Consider the following 23,130-nt stretch of genomic DNA (forward strand, 5'->3'; position numbering starts at 1 on the left):
TCTTTCAGCTACTAGTGTAGGTGTGGGAAAAAGACTGGGACCTCAATAGACTGATTGTGGTGGAATGCAGAGATGACCTTGGGTTAGATCTCAAGATTTGTCCTGAGAACCACTTTCTCTTTGTGTACCTGGAAAATAAGTTCCTAAAGCGTGAGGGCTTGCAATTAACTGATAGACCTAAGCAAGGTAAGCCATGAGAAAGGCAACCCTCAATGACGGAAATTGAAGAGGACATGAATGCATGGGCTCAAAAGGTGGACCCATCAATTTGATAAGCACAATATTATGGTTCCAATAAGGTGTGGGGAGTATGCTGGGAGGGATGACCCGCTTGAGGCCTTCCATGAAGGCTTTAAAGACAGGAATTTTGCAGAGACAAATGTACTCTGTGTTGCATGTAAGCCACAATATTGGCTAGATATAACCTCATCTAAATATATACCAGACCTGACTTTTAAAGGTGAAGGAGATAAAGTATGTCCTACACAGTGGGGGTAGGTGGATGTAGGAAGTTGGCTCTGTATGTGCTATTTCAAAGTAAGGAATAGCATGCACAGAGTCCAAGGGTTCCCCTTAGAGGTAAGATAGTGGCAAAAAGAGATAATACTAATGCTCTATTTTGTGGTAGTGTGGTCGAGCAGTAGGCTTATCCAAGGAGTAGTGTTAAGCATTTGTTGTACATACACACAGGCAATAAATGAGGAACACACACTCAGAGACAAATCCAGCCAATAGGTTTTGTTATAGAAAAATATCTTTTCTTAGTTTATTTTAAGAACCACAGGTTCAAATTCTACATGTAATATCTCATTTGAAAGGTATTGCAGGTAAGTACTTTAGGAACTTTGAATAATTACAGTAGCATATATACTTTTTACATAAAACACAATAAGCTGTTTTAAAAGTGGACACTGCAATTTTCACAGTTCCTGGGGGAGGTAAAGTATTGTTAGTTTTAGCAGGTAAGTAAATTACCTACAGGGTTCAGTTTTGGGTCCAAGGTAGCCCACCGTTGGGGGTTCAGAGCAACCCCAAAGTTACCACACCAGCAGCTCAGGGCCGGTCAGGTGCAGAGGTCAAAGAGGTGCCCAAAACACATAGGCTTCAATGGAGAGAAGGGGGTGCCCCGGTTCCAGTCTGCCAGCAGGTAAGTACCTGCGTCTTCGGAGGGCAGACCAGGGGGGTTTTGTAGGGCACCGGGGGGGACACGAGTCAGCACAAAAAGTACACCCTCAGTAGCGCGGGGGCGGCCGGGTGCAGTGTGTAAACACGCGTCGGGTTTCCAATGGTTTTCTATGAGAGACCAAGGGGTCTCTTCAGCGGTGCAGGCAGGCAAGGGGGGGGGGGCTCCTCGGGGTAGCCACCACCTGGGCAAGGGAGAGGGCCTCCTGGGGGTCACTCCTGCACAGAAGTTCCGTTCCTTCAGGTGCTGGGGGCTGCGGGTGCAGGGTCTTTTCCAGCCGTCAGGACTTTAGGTTCAGGCAGTCGCGGTCAGGGGGAGCCTCGGGATTCCCTCTGCAGGCGTCGCTGTGGGGGCTCAGGGGGGACAACTTTGGTTACTCACGGTCTCGGAGTCGCCGGAGGGTCCTCCCTGAGGTGTTGGTTCTCCACCAGTCGAGTCGGGGTCGCCGGGTGCAGTGTAGCAAGTCTCACGCTTCTTGCGGGGATTTGAAGGGGTCTTTAAATCTGCTCCTCTGTAACAAAGTTGCAGTTCTTTTGGAGCAGTGCCGCTGTCCTCAGGAGTTTCTTGTCTTTCTTGAAGCAGGGCAGTCCTCTGAGGATTCAGAGGTCGCTGGTCCTTTGGAAAGCGTCGCTGGAGCAGGTTTCTTTGGAAGGCAGGAGACAGGCCGGTAAGACTGGGGCCAAGGCAGTTGGTGTCTTCTGTTCTTCTTCTGCAGGAGTTTTCAGCTCAGCAGTCCTCTTCTTGTAAGTTGCAGGAATCTAAATTCTTAGGTTCAGGGGAGCCCTTAAATACTAAATTTAAGGGCGTGTTTAGGTCTGGGGGGTTAGTAGCCAATGGCTACTAGCCCTGAGGGTGGGTACACCCTCTTTGTGGGTGACCCCAAGGGGAGGGGGTCACATCCCTAATCCTATTGGGGGAATCCTCCATCTGCAAGATGGAGGATTTCTAAAAGTTAGAGTCACTTCAGCTCAGGACACCTTAGGGGCTGTCCTGACTGGCCAGTGACTCCTCCTTGTTATTCTCATTATTTCCTCCGGCCTTGCCGCCAAAAGTGGGTCCGTGGCCGGAGGGGGCGGGCAACTCCACTAGCTGGAGTGCCCTGTGGTGCTGGAACAAAGGGGGTGAGCCTTTGAGGCTCACCGCCAGGTGTTACAGCTCCTGCCTGGGGGAGGTGTTAGCATCTCCACCCAGTGCAGGCTTTGTTACTGGCCTCAGAGTGACAAAGGCACTCTCCCCATGGGGCCAGCAACATGTCTCGGTTGTGGCAGGCTGCTGGAACCAGTCAGCCTACACAGATAGTCGGTTAAGGTTTCAGGGGGCACCTCTAAGGTGCCCTCGGGGGTGTATTTTACAATAAAATTTACACTGGCATCAGTGTGCATTTATTGTGCTGAGAAGTTTGATACCAAACTTCCCAGTTTTCAGTGTAGCCATTATGGTGCTGTGGAGTTCGTGTAAAACAGACTCCCAGACCATATACTCTTATGGCTACCCTGCACTTACAATGTCTAAGGTTTTGCTTAGACACTGTAGGGGCACAGTGCTCATGCACTGGTGCCCTCACCTATGGTATAGTGCACCCTGCCTTAGGGCTGTAAGGCCTGCTAGAGGGGTGACTTATCTATACCTGCATAGGCAGTGAGAGGCTGGCATGGCACCCTGAGGGGAGTGCCATGTCGACTTACTTGTTTTGTTCTCACCAGCACACACAAGCTGGCAAGCAGTGTGTCTGTGCTGAGTGAGGGGTCTCCAGGGTGGCATAAGACATGCTGCAGCCCTTAGAGACCTTCCTTGGCATCAGGGCCCTTGGTACCAGGGGTACCATTTACAAGGGACTTATCTGGATGCCAGGGTGTGCCAATTGTGGATACAAAAGTACAGGTTAGGGAAAGAACACTGGTGCTGGGGCCTGGTTAGCAGGTCTCAGCACACTTTCAATTCAAAACATAGCATCAGCAAAGGCAAAAAGTCAGGGGGTAACCATGCCAAGGAGGCATTTCCTTACAGTGGATTATTGTGGTTTTGAGTATAGTAATGCATGACACACTTCCAATTCAAAGCACAGCAGGTGCATGTGGTAGGTCTGCAAACCTCTTTGAGTACATCATACACTTCTCAACAAGCCAAGGTACCCAAATTCTATGACCTCGTTAGCCAAATTGCTAAGTTGAGCTGCCTGGTGTCTGGGTGCCTGAGTTTGCTGTTGTCTTTAGTGAGAAGATCCGGCCTGTTGGGGAGCTTCTTGCATGGGACAACATATATTTGGTGCAGGGTAGAGAACCTTGGTTATCTGGCTCATATTGGAGCCACCAGGATGAGGGTAATGGAGATGTGCTTGAGCTTCCTGACCACATATGGAATTAGTGGGGGAGGAAGAAAAGCATAGGCAAAGATCCCAGACCAACCTCTCTTTAGAGCATTGTCCATGGATTGGGGGTGAGGAATTTAGCATTTTCTGCTGTAGCAAACATATCTATGTCTGGGGTGCCCCATCTACGAAAGGAGGGGAGAAGGACTTGCAGATCGATATCCCACTCTGGACTTTTTGCTGCATCCTGCTGAGTAGGTCTGCAAAGTCACTGTCCACTCCTGGCACATATTCTGTCAAGAGAGGAACTTGGTGATGTATGGCCCAACACCAAATCTGTTGGGACAGTGCTGACAGGGGAGGGGAGTGGATGCCTCCCTGCTTCTATACTTAGAACATGGCAGTTTTGTTGTTGGTCTGCAGAAGGACTGTTTTCCCTGAATCTGGGGGAGTAATGATTTGAGAGCTATTTGAATGGCTGCCAGCTCTAAGTGATTGTTGTGAAGCTCCTGCAGATGAGGTTGCCACAGACCTTGGACTGTCATGTTATTGAGGTGTGCCCCCAGCCCGTTACAAATGCATCCGTGGTAATGGTCACCTGTGGAACAGGGTCTGCCATGGGGAGGTGGTCTTGGAACCTCTTATGTAGTGTTGCCTATGAAAGGAACCTCTACCTTGTGGGGTCTGTAAGGTACCCATCGCCTTTGCAGTGTCTGTGTCATTTTTTATCTTCTCAAGCATTGTGTGAATGAGAGGCCCAAAGAGGTGCTCCCTGTCGATTGGCAAATTGATGAGGTGCTGTTGCACCTGAGGTCTGAACCAGACACACTGAGCCAGGAATTGCACTGTAAGATAACAGAGAGGTTTACTTTCTTTGCAGCTGTATGAGACACATCCAAGGCACATCTAATGCTGGCATTAGACATGCTCTTGCCCTTCTGTACAAGGTGTTCCCCTTTTTTCTGCTATTGGTCTGGGAGGTGCTGCAAGACCCCCTCCATTTCCTTTAAACAGGCCAGGCTGGTGAACAGGGGCTTGGGCTACAGGTTTCGGAATACGATTCAGTGGATATAAGTGGGGAGTACATAGGAGATAAGAGAGGAAGTGGAATAGGAGGTGGGGGGATGATAAAGGAGCCTAAAGTGATGAGGGTGTAGGAGGTGGAGGTGGGGAATGAGGGGAGCGGATTGTCCTAGGCCTTTTGGGAGGGTCATGAACATCCAGTGGTCGAGCCTTCTCTAGAGCAGGATTGCGCTTTTAGGGTAGAACCTTCTCAGAGGCCATAATCTTCCCAGTGTGCGGATGGATGACGATTCTGCGCTGTCTGATATCCAGTTCCACCTAAATCTCTCAACGATGGGGCATTCCTTAATGTGAAGGATTTGAGTCTTCAGTGCCAACGATGATTTAGATGCCAACGATAGTTTAAGTGCCCAGGCTGTCTTCAGTGCTGAGGTTGGCTTCGATGGCAGTTGGGGTTGGTGCTGAGAAGTCTGCTGCTTCGATGCCACCACTATACTAGAACCGATGAGTGGCTTCAGCGTTGGGCCAACTGAGGATCAGGGACTTTAGCAGGTGTCCTTTCTGGGCTTTGAGGCCCTGCTTCGGTGTCGACCAGCGCTGAGGGGCATTGGTGCACCTGAAGATGGCAGCGGTTCCATTATTGAGCTGGATGCCCGAGTACCAGAGGGGTGTTGCTGGCTCCAACGTGTGACCACTTATGAGAGGTGACTGGTACAAGGGAGTCAACACTACTCACGCGTGTTGTTGTCTGGACCTGTGGACCACAGACCACTAAGGAGCAAAGGGCATCCGAGGGGGTGTCTTCTTCCTCCTCCTGGAAGAACTCTTCGCTGTTCTCCGAGGTGTCCGAGTGGATGTTATCGGGCTGGGCTGGCAGGTCAGCAGCTCTGATGACTCACAGATGTCCTCTTTCTGCTCTTTTTCAGCAGCTAAAGGGTCAGTCTCCCTGAAGGTGTTAGATGTCCCTGGCGTGGTCTGGGCCATCCTCTTGTATGTCTTGTATGTATGATCCTGGCGCTAGTGGAGTGTCTTTTTATTAAGAAACTCTGAGCAGCAATCACAGTGGCTCTCATCATAGTCTGGTAAGAGGCACAAGTTGCATAGTACATGGAGGTCAGCCTAGTGGTAGGGTGACACTTAGGGGCATCTCTTAAAAAGCGTCCATTCCATTACCTCAAGAGTATCATCATTCTCTAAAGGGAGGCCAGAGCATGCGGTGGCCCAAAAGGCCATTATGGCCTGGGGGCCCAGAGGCTCGTTGAAGGAACTGGCAGATGGAATCTATGCGCAAGTAAAGAATGGTGCATCGAAGAATGTAGTTGTAACAGGGTGGAAGTTAGCAAACTTGAGGCCACCACAGGAAATGACGAACTCGTCGAGACCAGGAGCTCCCTGGAACATGTCTAAACCTGATGGTGGATAAAAAGGACCTAGCAATGGAGTCGGTGACCAATCACATCTAAACCTAGAGAAGAAGCCACCAAGACCTTGTGAGTTGAAAAACTTCTTTGAAGAAAAACAAATTGCAACGTCTGAGCCCAACACTAGATGCCAGGAGGAGTATGCACAGCATGGGTATCTACAGCCACACATGCTACGAACTTAAAATACCATTTGAGAAGAGTCTCATGGGATTATGCTCTACCCTAGAATTGCTTCAGGAAATTAGGTGCCATCAGATTATTGTCTCAAGAGATTAGATAACTAGAGCACTAGAAAGAACGGGTAAACAAGTTATATATTTATAATAAATACAGCTATTTCACAGGGAAAACGCTTTTAAAAGTCGTTTAAAGTTCAAAATTCTTTAAAAACGTGTAAACTGTATAATAAAAGCTAGCTTGTAGTGATTTGCTTTTGTGATCAGAGTTTAAAGAAAATGTTGCAGGTGATTTGGCAGCAGTGAGGCGTTAATCAATAAGCTAGAAAACTCCTTGGGAAAATGTGCATTAGCAGATGGAGTGAGGCTGAGCCTTTAGAGCAAGAAATCACATGATCCATCAAAAGTGACATCAACAGATATGTATTTTTGTTGACAATATGTGAACCCAACGCCCAGAGTTTGTTATAAGTACTGGTGCTGATGACAATAGCAAAGCCGGGAAGGATCAAGGCTATGAGGAATCAAGTTTTATAGCATTTTTGACTTTCATTTATTCCCAAAGAAATACATTTGGGGAGATTATTTCTTCTTTTTTTATTATTGATCATAGGAGACTTCAATTTTCAAGAGCTACGCCAACTTGGGCTTTCTCACAGCATTTTGGAAAGACTTTAACTTCATCTAGTTTAGCCCAGTTGTGCAGCTACAGACAGCAAAATGATTTGGCAGTTATTTTTCTTATTTCCAACACTGCAAAGGAGAACAACAGAATCTTCAAATCAATGCCTTTTTTGTCTGGTATTCACAGGCAGCTGGTTCAATTGCCAAATTTCCGTGCAGTGCAAAGGAAAATCTGGCATGTGCTATTTAGAAAATACATACCACAGCTACCCCTGACCTTCCCCCCGCAAATCCTTAGCAAAGACATGAGTTTTGCTAGCGGGATGCTTGAATTAAGGACCACGTTGTTAAGCTAAGTATTGAGTTTTTTCCTTTTCCTCCTGTAAATTGTGATGTCAGGACTAATTGTTGTTTTCATGCCTGAAATAAAAACTTAGGGCCTGATTACAACTTTGGAGGACGGTGTTAAACCGTCCCAAAAGTGACGGATATACCACCTACCGTATTACGAGTTCCATAGGATATAATGGACTCGTAATACGGTAGGTGGTATATCCGCCACTTTTGGGACGGCTTAACACCGTCCTCCAAAGTTGTAATCAGGCCCTTAGTATTTTAAGTTTTCAAATAAGCTTGCTGCATTGTTTGAAAACGAATAGGTTAGTTTAACAAAGGTTTAGTCTCAATTATGGAACTTGGTTGGAGAAATATTAACATTATTTTACTTTTAAATTTTGGGCCAGGTTTTGTAGTTGTACGGAGATTAACCTGCACACACCAACAGCCATGCCAAACGCATTTTAGATCCACAGAGTTGAGCACTAGTGAATCACTGTTGTTTCCTGGTATGAGCCTCCACAGATTAAGTCGCTTTCTAAAGGGTTGGGGACTCCTTTAAACTGTTAGCCTTACCATGTGCTCTAAGATGTTCCTATTATAAAAAAGTTTACATTCACAAAAGGTTAGAGTGGAATCCTAGGCCAGCAGGTTCAGCAGAATAAGCGCAGCACGTCAAGACTCCTAGAACTGAATGCATAGATTTAAAGTTCCGTAGCACAATCCTGCCACAAGTATTGCTAAAATAGGCGGTATGTCCTAGTTAGTGTTTCAAACCATCCACCAAGCTTTCATCTCTCACAGTGTTGGAAACACGCCCTACCCTGTTCATAATCAAAGAAACACTCAAGCGCACCGTTAATTACAGAAACACTAATTTATAAAATATTGGAAACAGGAAGGTTGCAACTGGTGAACTCTTAGATTTTTATTAAAAAATGTAAAATAAATGGAGTATTATTTTTTTGAACTTGCTGAAAAGCTGAGATGGCTTTGAGCTTCTCTAAAATAAAACTGCTACGCTGGGGAAACACCCTGATCTGACAAAAATCAGTTTTTATAATATTGTTGGCAGGCACTAGTGATTACATATTCTGCCAACTACTCCACCTCTGCCAAGTCAATGAATGTGCTCCTACTGTAATCTGACTCCAGTTTCATTCATAAACTCAATATGTCTTTTTCATCTCTTTGCATGAATTATTTCCATTGCATATTCTCAACAATCAGGTGGTAAGGGCAGGCTGCAGTGAAAGGTTTCGCTGCTTGGTTGACTGATGGGAATGAATATGTCGAGAATTTTCACAGAGGTGGTAATTGCGAAAAGAGAATTTTCTGTTGATATCGCCACCTGGGCATATTTTAAGAACCTTGTCATAGCAAGTAAGCATCACTAACGGGGAGCAAGTACTTGTCCATGTCAGACAAGTGGGTAAGAGAGGAAAGAGCCTTGTCTTGGCATCTACTCTCTTCTACGGATGTACTTCCACCTCTTATGAATTATAATTGTTGAAACTGGGAGGATTTACTGATCTCTAGATCTATCAAGGATCCATCAAAGAATCTCAGTCAGTTTCTCCACTGTTGTGCAGGCTGGCCCATCCATAAGGAGAAAATCTTCCTTTCTTCACTTCAAACTTCCAGTGCAATGGTGGTGGTCCCCTTTCCAAACAGGTACTCCTTTTGTATCCATTGGTTAAGTTGATTCTTTGATTACAAAGCTGAACTTTTCTTTTAAAGTTCTCAAACTCATCAACGGGGCTCATATCTGTTTCCTGGTATTTATTTAGCTTATCAGCTTCTATCGACCCAGATTTCTTACATGTGGGGTTTTTCAGCTTTTAGACCACGTTCAAAATGAAGATGACTTTACCTTACTTGTGAGCCAAGTTCAACACTGCCTTAGCTGAAGAACGAGTGTCTGCAATAAATAATCTTTCAAGGCATCTGGTTTTATTTTAATTACACCTATTACATGCAAAAATGCATTTCTTGGTTACCTTTAAGACGTGTTGGTTATTGCTGCGAGACTGCTGTGTTTTTCCTTTTCCTAGCACTGAGATTTCCACTACTTATCAATAATTTTGTGAATACGTCATTTGTGCATGTATATTGAATTTGTATATCCAAATTCACTTTTGGAATTCACAAAAAGCTAATTTGCACCAATAAAGGGACCTACCTGTGCATTAATGTCACCTCAGTATGGTGTATTACTCTACATAAGTAAATCTTCTGAGGTGGCTACTGAGTGTTCCATTGCCAAGATAACTCTGGAACATTTGTGTCCAACCACAAACTAACATATGTCGTTGCTATGCACACACTTCCACGAACCATTCCTGCACTGGAAACAGTTAGAGATTAACACACTCACCCATACGCGGTGAAATGTATACTCGGGGGCAGGATTGCCATCCGCTTCACAAAGCATGGCCACAGTGTCTCCTTCTTTCACTGGCTCTTGTGGAGACTCCACGATCAGAGTTACCTTCTCTGTTGGATCTGGAGGTGAAGGGAAAAAAGCGAGTTAAGGCCCAAACAAGCAGCAACCACATTAAAAATACAGTGTTCATTCATTACAAGCCAGCGTAAGAGGCATGCGGCCACAGACCTATGCAGTATGCCTGGGTCTGCACCAAGTATTGGGCTAGAACGTCTCGAAACTGCTGGGTTCAGCTATGTCTGCCAATAACTCGCATACTAAGCCAATACGGGACATCCAGAAAAAAAAACACATACCGGTGAAAGCTTTTGAGCTCGAAGTAATGCACACTTTTAGAGAAAAATAGCGAGGAGATACTAAAACCATCACTCGATGACAGATTATAAACCCCTCTTGAGGCCCACAGCTTTATGTGAACACACAGATTGATAGTGCTCTGGGGTCTCTGGCAACGGGAATTCAGGCTTCGACAAGTGCATTAACACAGTGTGTTAAATTCGTGTGCACTGTGAAAGCCTGGATTATGGAACGACAGTGCCCTCTAGTGTCGTTGCGACGTACCTTTATCTGGGTACCATAGAATTCTTTCTTAAGGAAATTATTTAGACAGAAATGGGTGGAAGACGGCTGACCCTTCTCATTTTGGCGCACATGAGGATCAGATTTGAGTTTTAATTTTTGGTGCCTTCGCCAAATTATCTATAGCTAACCTGGGAGACAATCTTATGTTTTAATTCTTCCTATTGTTTAATTAACCTCCCGCTTTTCGGGATCTTTTCCTATGCATATTCTTCTGGTGTTTGCAAGTAAGCGTTTATTTTCTTCGGAAACATTATTGCTATTGTGGTTGGAGCCTGAAACAAGTGCGCTCCGTTTGCTAATCCCTTCAAATACCAGGTGAGTGGACGCCACCAAATATATACGGCAGGCCACTATACATAAGCTATAACGTGCCAACACGCCTTCACATCACCTCAGTCGTTCACTGTCACACGTCACGCTGCTCATCTCTTAACCTTCATGCTTTCCACAACCATGGCATGGCACACTTTTCCCTCGACAGTTGCCTTGCACCTTCTGCCCTCGCATGGGGCCTGCGCTGGCACGCCTTTCGTTCACTCCCTCTCCCCTGTGGCTTGGCACACTCAGGGCCTGATTTATACTCTTTTAGCGCTGCGTTTGCAGCAAAAAATGACGCAAATGCGGCGCTAAAAGGTATAAATATGGGCCATAATGGAATGTTGTAGGTTTGCGCCCTTTTGCGTCAAAAAGGGACGCAAATACGGCGCTAAAAAATATAAATCAGGCCCTCAGTAACCGCCCCTCTTAGCATTGCGTTGCGGGGTGTTTCTGCATTCTCTCTCGCCTGTGGTTTGTCACACTCTCCCCCAACACTTCCTTTCACATGTAACTGGCCATCCTTGTCCCTTCGCTGTCTTAATTCTGGCCTCGCACATTCGTTCATAAACTTCTCTCACTCACCAGTCAGGCCTTTCACTCGGGATTTGGCGCGCTCTTGTCTTGCCTGCCCCGCCCTCCTGCCTGTGGCATTACACTCTTTCCTCGCCCCATGTCCACGGCGCACCCTCGCCCCTCCCGCCTCACTCGCTGGTGTACTCACAGTACACGGTGATGTTGGCCCGGTCGGACTCCATCATGCGGTCGGTGCCCGGCATTCGATAGTTCACTTCGCAGTAGAACTGCGCCTCGCGGTCCTCCTTGCGCACCGGGGTGTAGAGCGCACTGCTGACGGTGAAGAGCCCGCTCGACTCTGTCGTGATGGTGGTGGTAATACGGATCTCTGCGAGGAGAAAAACCGCAAAACTCATGGATACAGAGGAGGAGGGAGTGGTGAAAGCAGGGTGTAGAATGGGCAGGTGCTGCCCGTACTCGGTGGCAGCACTGCTCAGCACTCTGGGTTAAGAAGATACGGGCAGGGCACATAGGGCCTTATTACAACTTTGGAGGAGGTGTTAATCCGTCCCAAAAGTGACGGTAAAGTGACAGATATACCACCAGCCGTATTACGAGTCCATTATATCCTATGGAACTCGTAATACGGCTGGTGGTATATCCGTCACTTTACTGTCACTTTTGGGACGGATTAACACCTCCTCCAAAGTTGTAATAAGGCCCATAGTCTTGGGGAAGGGATTTTAAGAGGACATACATGCAGTAGCACACAGCAGGGGCTGCCTAACCAGCGGGAAAAGGGAACGGGGAGAAATTAGGACATAGCAGGCCCTGAGAGAGGCCACTCTCACGCCTGCATACCAGGCGAAACCCTGCGAGGGCACTGTAGTCACTCAGTGGCGTGTTACGGGTGCCCCAATGTATGCAAGGATGTCGGGCTCCCATTTCCACATCTGGCAGTGAAATTGGAGTGCAAAGTGGTCGTCATTCCCCCGGGGCCCACTGTTGCTGCATCTGCTGCACTATTGATAGCTGCGCCCCTGTCTTCCGCCAGCTTGCAGGGGTTGACCCCAGAGTTCAAACTGCAGCCGGAGCTCAGTCTGAAAGATGGCAGCCTCTAAAGCCAGGGTGGGCCACACTCTACAGGCAGCAAACCAGTGTGAATTATAGGAGAGGCCGGGCTCTGCAGCCAGTGCGATACGCAGGGATCAGAGAAGCCCTGGAAGAGAGAGGAGGACAAGAGGCACGACCCCATGGGTGTGTGGCACCCAGCGAGTTGGTCCTGCCGGTACCTACTTTCGCTCTGCTGCAGCGGGGTGCGACCCTTGTACCATGTGATGTTAGGGGCAGGGAAGCCATTCCTGGTGGAGCAATCGGCGATCTGAAAGAAAGAGAGAGAGAATTGGTAGTGAGCGTACATTCCCGCCTTTTCCTTTAAGATGTGCTCCGTGCATGCTGCAGTGTAAAATGACATTCATAAGGAGTGCCAGCCAGTGCTAGAAGACGCCACTGAGGCAAGCTTTCTTCAGCACTGCCTGGTCAGTGTTGTAATAGCGTAGCCATGCGAACTTCCCCCTGAAGTGCCCAGCCAGTTCTTTAGGACCTCTGCTTGCAGTGCTATCTCCATCCTGCATTGTGAGCTTCTTTTAGCAGTGCACGGTCAGTGATCTAAGGTCCCAGCAGTGAGCTTTCTCCAGCAGTGCCCTTGCATTGCTACAGAATCCCACTGCTGTTAGTGTTATGTGGTTCCTATTTTGGTAATAAGACTGCATGTTTAGATGGCAGCACCACTGAGTGTTGGAAACTGAGTCAACCCTGTACTGCTTGGTAGTTGTGGGCCTAACTCCCGGCTAGCTTGCAGTGCCTCACCCAACCCTATCGGGGGAGAGGTGATTTATGGCAACCTAAACCTGACACTGGATCTTTAGGAAAGTCATGGAAACAGATCATACCCCCTTTTTCTCCGTTACTCACGCTTGCTAATGCAAGATACATAATGAACACTGGATTTTAATATATTTATTGAAGGAGTCACATTCTAATGTAAATAGCACGCACTGTGATAATAAGGCAGATGAAACATAACACAGTAACCAACATTACAGCCAGAGTGAAGAAGATGAACTAAGCCACCATGTTGTGTGATTCTAGAGAGCCTAGCTATTCCTACCAAAACCCTATGTCTGAATCTGAGAGCAGAGTGGTTTGTAACCCTCTGCCTGGCCCGACCTAAGGGATCAGCCCCGGCTCTATACCTGAATGGAATAGCAGGAGTCTGCCTGTTGTCTAGATGGCAGTCCTCGGGAAGATGAAGAGTCAGCGCTAGGATCAACAAAGCTGTATGTTGTGTGGTATGCGTCCCAGGAGGGTCATGACCAGAATGTCCTCTACCCTTCCATAGTTCTATGTGTTAATATAATAACTCGTACAGCGTTCTGAGAACAGACCTTATGTAATGCAGTGTCTTGAGAATAGAAACTGGCTCCTGGGCTGACAGCTTCGCATATCATGTAATGTACATGGCAGCCTTGGACAAAGGTACAGATTACATGTCGTACAATGGCTGTTAAAATGTGCAGAGTGAACTCTCTTCCTAGAAGAAGCAGCTGATAAATTATGTAAAACAATTGCTAAAAGCAGGTTTGCTAAAAAACATATGAATAAAACATGTATAAATGTAAAAGGCACAACCCCGGGGAACTAAGCTAAGCTGGGAGTGTCCAGCCCAGGTAAAAGTTTTCTTACAACATTCGCTTCCACCAGCAGTGCGGGCTTCCTCCAGCAGTTTCCTTGCACTGCTGTAGAATTATGCCACTATTACCTTTCTCCACCACTATTAGCTTCCTCCAGCAGTGCGAGGTTTCTTCAGCAGTGTGAGATTCCTTTAGCAGTGATCTTACAGTGCAGTACAATCCCACCACTGCTAGCTTCCTTCAGTAGTGTGTGTTTCCTTTAGCAGTGCCAGGTCACTCAGTGTTACAAGACCACTGACTGCTGTGAGCATCCTCCAACAGTGCCCAGTCAGTGTTGCAGTACCCAAGCAGTGCAAGCTTGTTACCCAGATTATCAAGTCACCTTTTACCTTTTCGTCTGGTTCATCTGTGACTAGCATGCCTACAGTGCTTGGCTTTATCACAGGTGGCTCTGGAGCTTCTGAAAAAAAAAACCAAAAACGAAAACTAAGGTTACCTAAAGAACTAGAAGATAAAAAGAGAGACAGGATGGGGTATGCATTGCAGAAAGAGGGCTGTGAAGTGGTGAGGGGCAACAACAAGGCGTGCAAGCTAAAAGTCAGCTAGAGGGAGGTAGCGAAAGGAAGACAGTACAAGATAAAAAAAGAAAAACAACAGAAACAAGAAGAAACAACTGAGGAAAATCTAGTAGTGCAGAAAAAAAGGAACAACTGGAGACAGGAGAGGCCAGAGGCCGAGGAAAGGGGAGAAAAGCAATGGGTGGAACATAGAGATGGAATAAAGTAACAAGGGGAGAAATGGAAGTAAGTAAGAATGGAGATGAAAAGGAAGAAAGGAGAGAACGAGGGAAGAAAGGAAATATGACAAAAAGAAAAATAGTATTCCACACGAAGTTAGCAATGTACACACTACACATGATCTGAGGAAATAGAATTCATGGTTTTGTACAGTATAATGACCGTAAAATATGCATAACACAACTGTGATAGAAGCATACTCATTTAATTTGTTAAAGTTGAATCAGCTACTTTAAGTGTTGTGTCTATTTATTGGAACACTTCCAAGGTGCAGCACATTTTGACAATGGATTTTATGGCTACAGAACAACTTTTTTGTATTTCTTTTTTTTAGAATTCTTTTTATTCGACATTAAGCGGTCATACAAAAGGACTGCAAGAAATTACTTTCACATAGACTCTGGCAAGCCGGTAATGCATTATCATGGCTCGAGGTTTCTCCATTGAAGCACAAAAGGCGCTTTTTTAATACCTACATAAATTAATACAGTCTGACCAGGATTCATAGTGCGACATTTCCTTCAACATCCCAAAGTCACTTCATAACCTCAACCCCTGAACTCCTCCCACACTCCCCAGACTTTCTTCCATTTTTGTGGGCAGCCCGTACTCCTGTACACCACTTTCTCTGCCCTCTGGCATCAATCTAGGTCTGACTTCCAGTCTGACAACACTGGAGCAGTGGATTTGTCCCATGCTCTGGTTAAATTACATTTAGCTATTCCCGTGGCCAATCTCAACCAAATCTTTTGATATCTCGGTATTGTTTTCTCCCCCATATACTCAGTATCAGCCATTTGGCATCCAAGGCAATAACTACCTTGGAGACCCAGGACAACACTTGTATAATGTTAGATCAATAAGTTTGTGTGAGTGGACACTCCCATAATGTGTGGAAGAATGACCCCTCCCCATGACAGCCACGAGGGCACAATGGCATGGTTAGGATGCCTATCTTGTGTAGCAGTCTCAGAGTGTAGTATGATTTATGTAATACTTTGAGTTGCACTAGTCAGAAGCGGGCACGTTTTGCTATCTCCTGGGGGCCACGGAGGGCCTCCTCCAATTCCTCATCATCGAGAACACCCACACCATCCTCCCATGCTGCCCTTATGTGACCCAGCGGGTCCAGTGCGTTGTTAACCAATCTTTTATGGAAATCCTTTCTCAGGGAGCGGCTTGGTGTCTTCCAATGGGAGGCCTCCGCTATCTCCTTTCCTTTCTTTAGATGTTCCCTAAGGGCATGGCTCAACTGCAAGCATCTATAGTATTCAGTTGTAGCTAGGGCATATTCCTGACTTAGAACTCCGAAATGGATCATTGCCCATTCTCTCCATGTATCACTCAAGTGTTCAATTCCTATCATCTCCTACTTCAGGAACCCTCTCAGTTCCCGCACCTGCAGCAATAAATCACTGTGCTAAAGTGGTTTCATTCACGTCAGTTTCTCCTCCAAGCCTAAATATTTAGTGGGTCCACCCAGGCCTGGACTACCGTCCTAGTATGCTGCAGAAGCATCCCTTCCCCACTGGCACCAATCAGTAAGGCCTCATGTCCTCCCCTCCCCATAGCGTCTCTATCCACCCTGTAGGCTGGGTCTTGCTGATCTGTGAATGCCCATTCATTAACTATGAGAAGCTGCAATGGCCAGTAATATTTCAGAACGTCCGGAATCACCAGGCCCCTATCCATACACCTTTCTGCAGTATGACTAAGGCTACCCTGGAAGCACTGCCGTTCCGAAGGAGCAGGCCAATCCTCCATTCTATCTGCCTGAATACCTCCAAAGGTATCAGATATGGTGTATTCTGGAAAATATAAAGAATGCGTTACAAGCTCGTCATTTTGTATAAAGCCACCCTGCCCATTAGGATCATTGGAAGGCTGTGCCAGTGAGATGCATCACCCCGTAGTTTTTCCTGTTGGCGGGACACAATCCTTTGGGAACGCCTGTAACATAGATACCCAAGTATTGAAAACCTGACTGACTGCCGGAGCCTTGCAGTTTCGGTGTAGGCGAGGCCTTGCACCTGAGATGGGATAAGCCACCAACTTAGTCCAATTAATTGTGTAACCTGAGTGGTCCCCAAAGATACCAAATATTTGCATGAGTCTGTCGATCGTTAGGGAGGGCAGTGCAACATACAGAGGGATGTCATCAGCATATAGGGAAATCCACTCTTCCCAACTGCCAGTTGCCCGTATCCCCCACACCAAAGGGTCCTGGCGAATCAACGTCTCCAGCTGCTCTATCACTAAAGCAAAAAGCATGGGGGACATGGGACAACCCCGACAAGTACCCCTCCTGAATGTAAAATCCAAGGAGACCACCCCATTGACCTTCACCAGCGCCGTGGGGAGCTATAGAGCAGTCCCACCCAAGCGAAGAACCACGGCTCAAACCCACATTTCTACAAAGTCACAAATATGTAGTTCAATTCAATGGAATCAAATGCCATCCTTGTGTCCAGGGCCATTAAGACTGCTTTTTCCTCCGAAGGACCTGCCGTCATGCCATAGAGGCATTTGAGATTGAGCCTATGCTCCTATTGGGCATAAACCCAGATTGATTCGGATGTATCAGCAAGGTAATAACTTTTCGGAGCCTGGTTGACAGGATTTTGCTAGAACCTTCATCTCCTCATTTAACAACAACATTGGCCTAGATGAACTGAGGGACATCACGGGTTTTCCTTCTTTATGGAGCACCACTATTGTCGCTATTCTTTGGTCAACCAGCAGACATCACTGTCCACAGGCCTCCCGAAAAATGGCTAACATTGGTTTAGCCACTATACTAGCCATACCTTGATATATCTTGACTGGCAAGCCCTTTGAGCCAGGGGCCTTACCAGACTGTAGCCCTCCAAGGGCCCAAACTAATTCCTCCTCCATTATGTCCGCTTCTTGCGTTTCTCAATGTTCTAGAGTGATCCCCTGCAGTGAAATGTTCCATAGGAAGTCAGTACAATCCACCACAGCCATTTTCATCAAGAAGGCATAAAAACCCTCATTGTATGTGGCAAAGGTCTCCGCTATAGCTTTGCTGGTCACCTGTAGCCTGCCAGCTTCAATTTACACCTGAAGCACCCAGGAGCGCTCTTTATCTCTCTTTTCTAACCAGGCCAAGAGCTTGCTTGCCTTCTCCCCTATCTCATATACCCGGCGTTCAGTGGCTAAGGCATATTCTCAAGCCTGATTTTCTGCCAAAGCTCTTAAGTCTTGCTGGCACAGGTATAATTTATGGCAATCCTCCACCATGTTGGTGGCCTGAGCAACCGTCGCTAGCTGTGCAATGTTATTTTTTTATCGTATTACATTCCAGTCTTGTTTCTTTTCTCTTTGCCCCTATCAGTGCCAGGTTCTGACCCCATATCACTGCCTTGAATGCTTCCCAAATGATGCCCAACAATGACAACAACCCTGCGTTCTCCTTGAAGTGAGATGAGCCCCAGCTCTCAATTTGCCCTGCAGCTCCCTATCCTGCAGACTCCAGGAATCCAGCCGGGGTGGCAACGTGAAGTCTCTAGTATGACCCTTCAGGAGAACCTCCACTTGAAAGTGATCTGACATTCATCTAGTCTTGTAAATGGATGCCTCAATCTCGGGCTACTTGGGGGTGCAATGTAAACACAGTCTGTACGAGAAAAGCTTTTGTGTGCCGCTGAGTAGTAGATTTATTGTCAGGTTTGAGGGTTGTGTTCTCTCCATAGGTTGACCAAACCCAGTGCTACCAGAAATTGGGGAAGTGGTCCACCTCCTTTGTGTGTCCCGTAGTCCCCTCTCCTGTCTAACTCAGCATAGTTGAGTCTATGTCCCACCCAAATTCAGCATCCCAGAGGGCAATCTGAGTAAAAGTTACACACATCTGGGAGAGTCGTCTCAGGAAGTTGCGGTGGGACATACAGTGAGCAGAGATTAAGTGTTATACCCTCCCATGTGCCTGTCAGTGCCACATAGCACCCACTGGTATCGTGCCACACCTGATGGGATGTGAGTGCGACTGATTTGTTGATAAGGATCACCACACCTCTAGAGTCCATAGTATAACCAGCATGAGCCATTAGTACATAACCAAATCTATCTAACACCTTGTAGTAATTGCCCCTGAAGTGTGTCTCCTGTAATATTACAATATCTGGTGCGTGGCGTTTTAAATTTTGTAAAACTAATGTGCATTTTATTTTGCTGCCCAAGCCATTTACATTTCATGACCAAATGGTCATATTCTGGGTTGCATTATGTATCATAAGTGTAACAGTAATCCAATAGCACGATCACCGTTCCTCTTACTGACCCACCCCATCACTGGTTACACCGGATTCCATCCCTGAAAACCACAGAAACCCCCTTCCTTGCCAAACCAGTGTTCCTGTGCATGAACAACAATGATACCAATAAAACCAAAATAACATTTCCCAGTAACTCCCCCCTTTTAGCAACCCTGCAGTGTGAGTTCCAAACTACCCACCACCCCAACTTGCAGAGCGGCTGTCGCCCCAAACTTTACATCTAGAAGTTAGGGTAGGTCACCAGTGCCTGTATGATGCATATGTGGATAATAATACTCATATTCTGTCCCCTTTTTTGTACAGAAAATTGACCCTGTGCCTCCTCTCGGTTAGCCGTGCCCTGATCAGCCATCCCACCCACCCATATGCCTGAAGACCTCCTGCCATCACCCCATACCGCTGAAAGGAAACATGTTAGAGTCAATGACGTGTATAGCAAGAGTTATCAGGTGGTCATCCCAGGGAGCCTCGCTTATCTGTCTTCCGGAAAGTGGCGTGACTGCTGTTTTCCAGTCGAAATCACAGTTGTTGTAGCTCCTCTCTCAGAGGATCGGAATACCTTTCGATCACTGTACGACTTCTTGCACAGGACTTTCCAGCCCTCCAGCCAGTCCCATGCTTCCTCCAGTATATTAAAATGCCATGTCTTTCGATCAGCTATGACTTACAAATTAGCAGGGAATAACATCATATATTTAGCTTCCCTTGCTCTGAGTGCTTATTTAACTTCCTCAAAATGTTTGCTTTTGCACTGCACTTGGAGAGTGAAATCTGGAAAGAAGTGGATTAATGCATTGTCCATGTGGAGGTCACCATGGGATCCGGCCGCTTGTAAGATAACGTCTTTGTAGTTGAGGATCTGTGTAATTATAGTACGGGGAGGTGCCCCCAGCCCTGGGGTGGGCCAGGCACCCTGTGGGCCCGCTCTACGGAGAAGAATTTGGACAACCTCTTCAGTTTGAGTTTGTCAAGGACAAGATCCTCGAGGAAGAGATACGTACTAGGGCCCTCCATACCTTCCAGCACCCCACCACACACATGTTGTTTCTCCGAGCCCTTCCTTACTCATCCTCCAACTTGGCCGCCATTGCTGCGCTTTGGGTGGTAAGGGACCTTACTTGTTCTTCAAGACTCTTCATGGTGGACAACATCCCCTCAGTGTGTGTCTCTGCCACAGCTACTATCTCTGAAATGTTTACCAAAGTCAGCCCCCAGGAGATTAACATCTATTGTCCAATTTCAACTCTATATGTGTAATGGATTTTCAGAGCTCCTGAATTGCCACCATTATGGAATGCAAAGAGGGTTAGCCACTTTGTAATTGGTCCTCACTGGCACCGCCTTTGTCCGTCGCCTCCAACTGCCCCTCTTGGGCCGACATTCTCACTGTGTACTTGTTCAGGCTATTTAATTGCACCTATTTTGCTGCACGGCCCTTAACCATGGCCCAATTTAGCTGTGCGTTCTCCACCCTCAGCCCCGGGGCCCATCGACAATGGGGATTCTGTCCCTGGATCACCCCACTGTGGCAGTGGCAATCACACACGTTTCCCCATGTCAGCCGATGCAAATGAATTTGGTGAGGGGGGAATCCCATGCGCTGCCCTTCACTGGAGCCGAACTGCCTCCTAGCACAGTTCCGCTCATCCCTCCCAGGCAGGCCACTTGATGGAATATGCTGCCATAATATATGGGTGTTCGAGGAGGGCAGTGGCACACTGCCCGCTCAGCAAGTTCCCAATATGCCCACTCGCTCAGCTCTCCGGGAGCGGCCTGCTGACCTTGAGGTCTTCAGCTCTACTATGTCTGGGGCCGGTGTAGGCCACGACGATGAACAAATGCCGCCCACCCGGGGACATCAATGGGGAGGGGAACCACAGTCCCTCCTCACTGGCCCACCTCGCCCGTCTCCTTGCTGCACAGCCTCATATCCACGACCTCAGGCCGTCCTTGGGTGCTGCCTCCTCCAGGCCTGGCAGGCAGCTGCAGTGCCTCTCACCTCTCCACTCCCCCGCCGCCATCCCGGCAGGTCCCCCAGCAGCCATGCCCAGCTCAAATCGAGGTGGAAGGGGGGAGGTGACCGGGCCTGTACCTGCAACCCCAGCTTCACATATGTGCTGACTGCACTGCGCTAATACTTCCTTCGGGCTCTGTCCACCATTTGCACGAGCCGTGCATGTGAAGTGACGCTTCTCACCATGAGCCGGCACTCTACTGCACTCCCTCAACTCGTCAGTGAGGCCTGGGGTCCAATGTGCTCAGCCTCGGGTCCGATCTGCAGGCACTGGCAGGATGTTGGGCGGATTTAAGTGGGAATTCTTGCAGGCATTGGTGGAGCTCTCTCAGCCTGTGTCCATTTTCTTCGGTGGCTAGCCACGCCCCTACACAATAACTTGACAACTTCTCAGAATCTCCCCTTGTAGGCTATTCTCATGTCATTTGCAGAAAGTTAGGACAGCAGTTTTGTTGGGAATATATTAAATTTCAACATCAATCCTCCAACTTCATTAATCTAGTCCTAATTCAAAATAAAGATTTGCTGAAACCACATCATCTGAACTTGGAGAGACGTTATTCTCCAATTCAGGGCAGTGCTTTAAATGGGCAGGTTCTCATAAGTACTGCGTACCTGCACTTCTTTAATTTTAAAGGGCGAGTACCTGCACTTCTAAAACAGTATGCAATACTTTTAATGAGACTACCACAACTTGTCAGTAGCAATAGGATATTCTTAAAGGTTGAATACCCACACTTTTATATTTCCATTTCAACTACTGATGCAGGAGAGGTAAACAACCGGGGAAAGCCTTCTACAACCACTTGACGGATTGTTAATATGCAAGACACCGGGGCCCACCAGGCAGTGCCAAGGCAAAAATTCTTAAAGGTAGCTCATGGTGAATACCAAAGACAAAACACCAAAGTCCCTCTGTTTAGGAACACCTAGGACCCGCCTCCCAGTAAACACCAAGGACAATATTTAAAAATCCATCTGGCAGTGCCAAGGCTAAAGTACTCAAACCTAGCTGTCAGTAAATACTGAAGACAAGACACCAGAACCCACTTGGAAATGAACACCAAGGACAGTTACATGAAACCACCTCCTAGTGATCTAGGAGGACAAGGCACTAGAACCCATCTCAAATTGAACACACTGAACAGGACACAAAAACCTACCTGGTAGTTAATCTCAAGTACAAAACAAAAGAACATAGCTGTGAGCAAACACCATGGACAAGACACCAGAAACAATTTCTGAGAGAACTCCAAAGACAATTAAGGAGACCTTGAAAGGCAATGAACACCCAGGAGAAACCAGAACCCAGCAGGCAGTGAATACCACATACGAGACACCAGGAATCACTTAGCGGTGAACACCAAGGATTAGACACCAGAACATGCCTGCAACTGAATGTGAAAGTCAAGACACTAGAACACTCCCAAAAATAAACATCAAAGACAAGACACCAGATACTGATAGTGAACACCAAGTAAATGTCTCGATAACTTAATTGACAATAAACAAGAATAACAAAGCTCCCAAACCCACTGGCATTGGACACTCACAAAATGACACTAGAATTCAAATAGTAGTGAACACCACATACAAGCAAGCAGAAAACACCTTAACACCAAAGACAAGATATCAGAGTCTATTTGGCAGCAAAGATTCCCTGCTAGTGAAGAGTAAGGATGAGACATAACTGACAATGAAACCCAAAGACAAGACACTGGTACTCATTTCAAAGTAATCCTCTCCCACTGGTCTCTCCTGCTTTTTCTTTTGATGGATATTTCTAACTTCAGAGTCTTTAGAATAAATACCAATGGAGTACCTCCCCATGGTGGAGGGTCTTTGGAGTGGGCTCAAGACAATGCAAACAAAAGAGCATCCAACAGGTTTGCTTGTAATGGGTCAGTGTCTCAAACACCACACCAGGTTACAAGTTGGTCGCAATGCCCTGCATAATGGATTTTGTGGAGTGGTGTCTGATGGCGAGGATGACATCAACCACTTCAGTTGGAAAGTCAAATGCAGTCAATTGCGCTTCTCACTCTCCATTCATGGAAGTACGTATAGCGTAGATTCTGGTTCAGGAACCTGGGCTACTGCTGAGACTGGGAATCCTCACAGAGTGGCTGCCTGATCAGAGGTCAGGTGCTCTAGCCCAGTAGTTCTGTGTACTGCACTCTCCTCGTCCAATGCACTGTAGGATGCACAAAGCTAAGGGGGCAAGAAGCCTCAGAGTCACGTTCATCATGATCTAAAACCACGCCTGAAACATCTGAATCATATACAAATGTCCCTGACTTGCTGCCGTGGAGGAAAATTCCTGAAGTCCACTGTTTCTAGGATCGCCCCAATAAATGGAAGCCTCTGCAAAGGATTCAGGTGGGACTTCGGTTTGTTTATG

At 46.9% G+C, this 23,130-nt stretch overlaps 1 protein-coding gene across 2 annotated transcripts in view; it reads right to left on the reverse strand.

Moving 5' to 3' along the window:
* The window catches only part of MCAM (melanoma cell adhesion molecule), a 172,792-nt gene that overhangs the window by 54,255 nt on the left and 95,407 nt on the right, over window positions 1-23,130 (reverse strand). For both annotated transcript variants that reach the window (XM_069224843.1, XM_069224844.1), the window contains exons 4-7: window positions 14,016-14,086; window positions 12,230-12,314; window positions 11,142-11,321; window positions 9,452-9,579 (exon numbers count right to left, since the gene is read on the reverse strand). In XM_069224843.1, coding sequence (XP_069080944.1) covers window positions 9,452-9,579; window positions 11,142-11,321; window positions 12,230-12,314; window positions 14,016-14,086 — 464 coding nt within the window. The remainder of the gene's footprint in view (window positions 1-9,451; window positions 9,580-11,141; window positions 11,322-12,229; window positions 12,315-14,015; window positions 14,087-23,130) is intronic.

This window comes from Pleurodeles waltl, chromosome 3_1 (genome assembly GCF_031143425.1).
Source record: "Pleurodeles waltl isolate 20211129_DDA chromosome 3_1, aPleWal1.hap1.20221129, whole genome shotgun sequence".
NCBI classification, from domain to species: Eukaryota; Metazoa; Chordata; class Amphibia; order Caudata; family Salamandridae; genus Pleurodeles; species Pleurodeles waltl.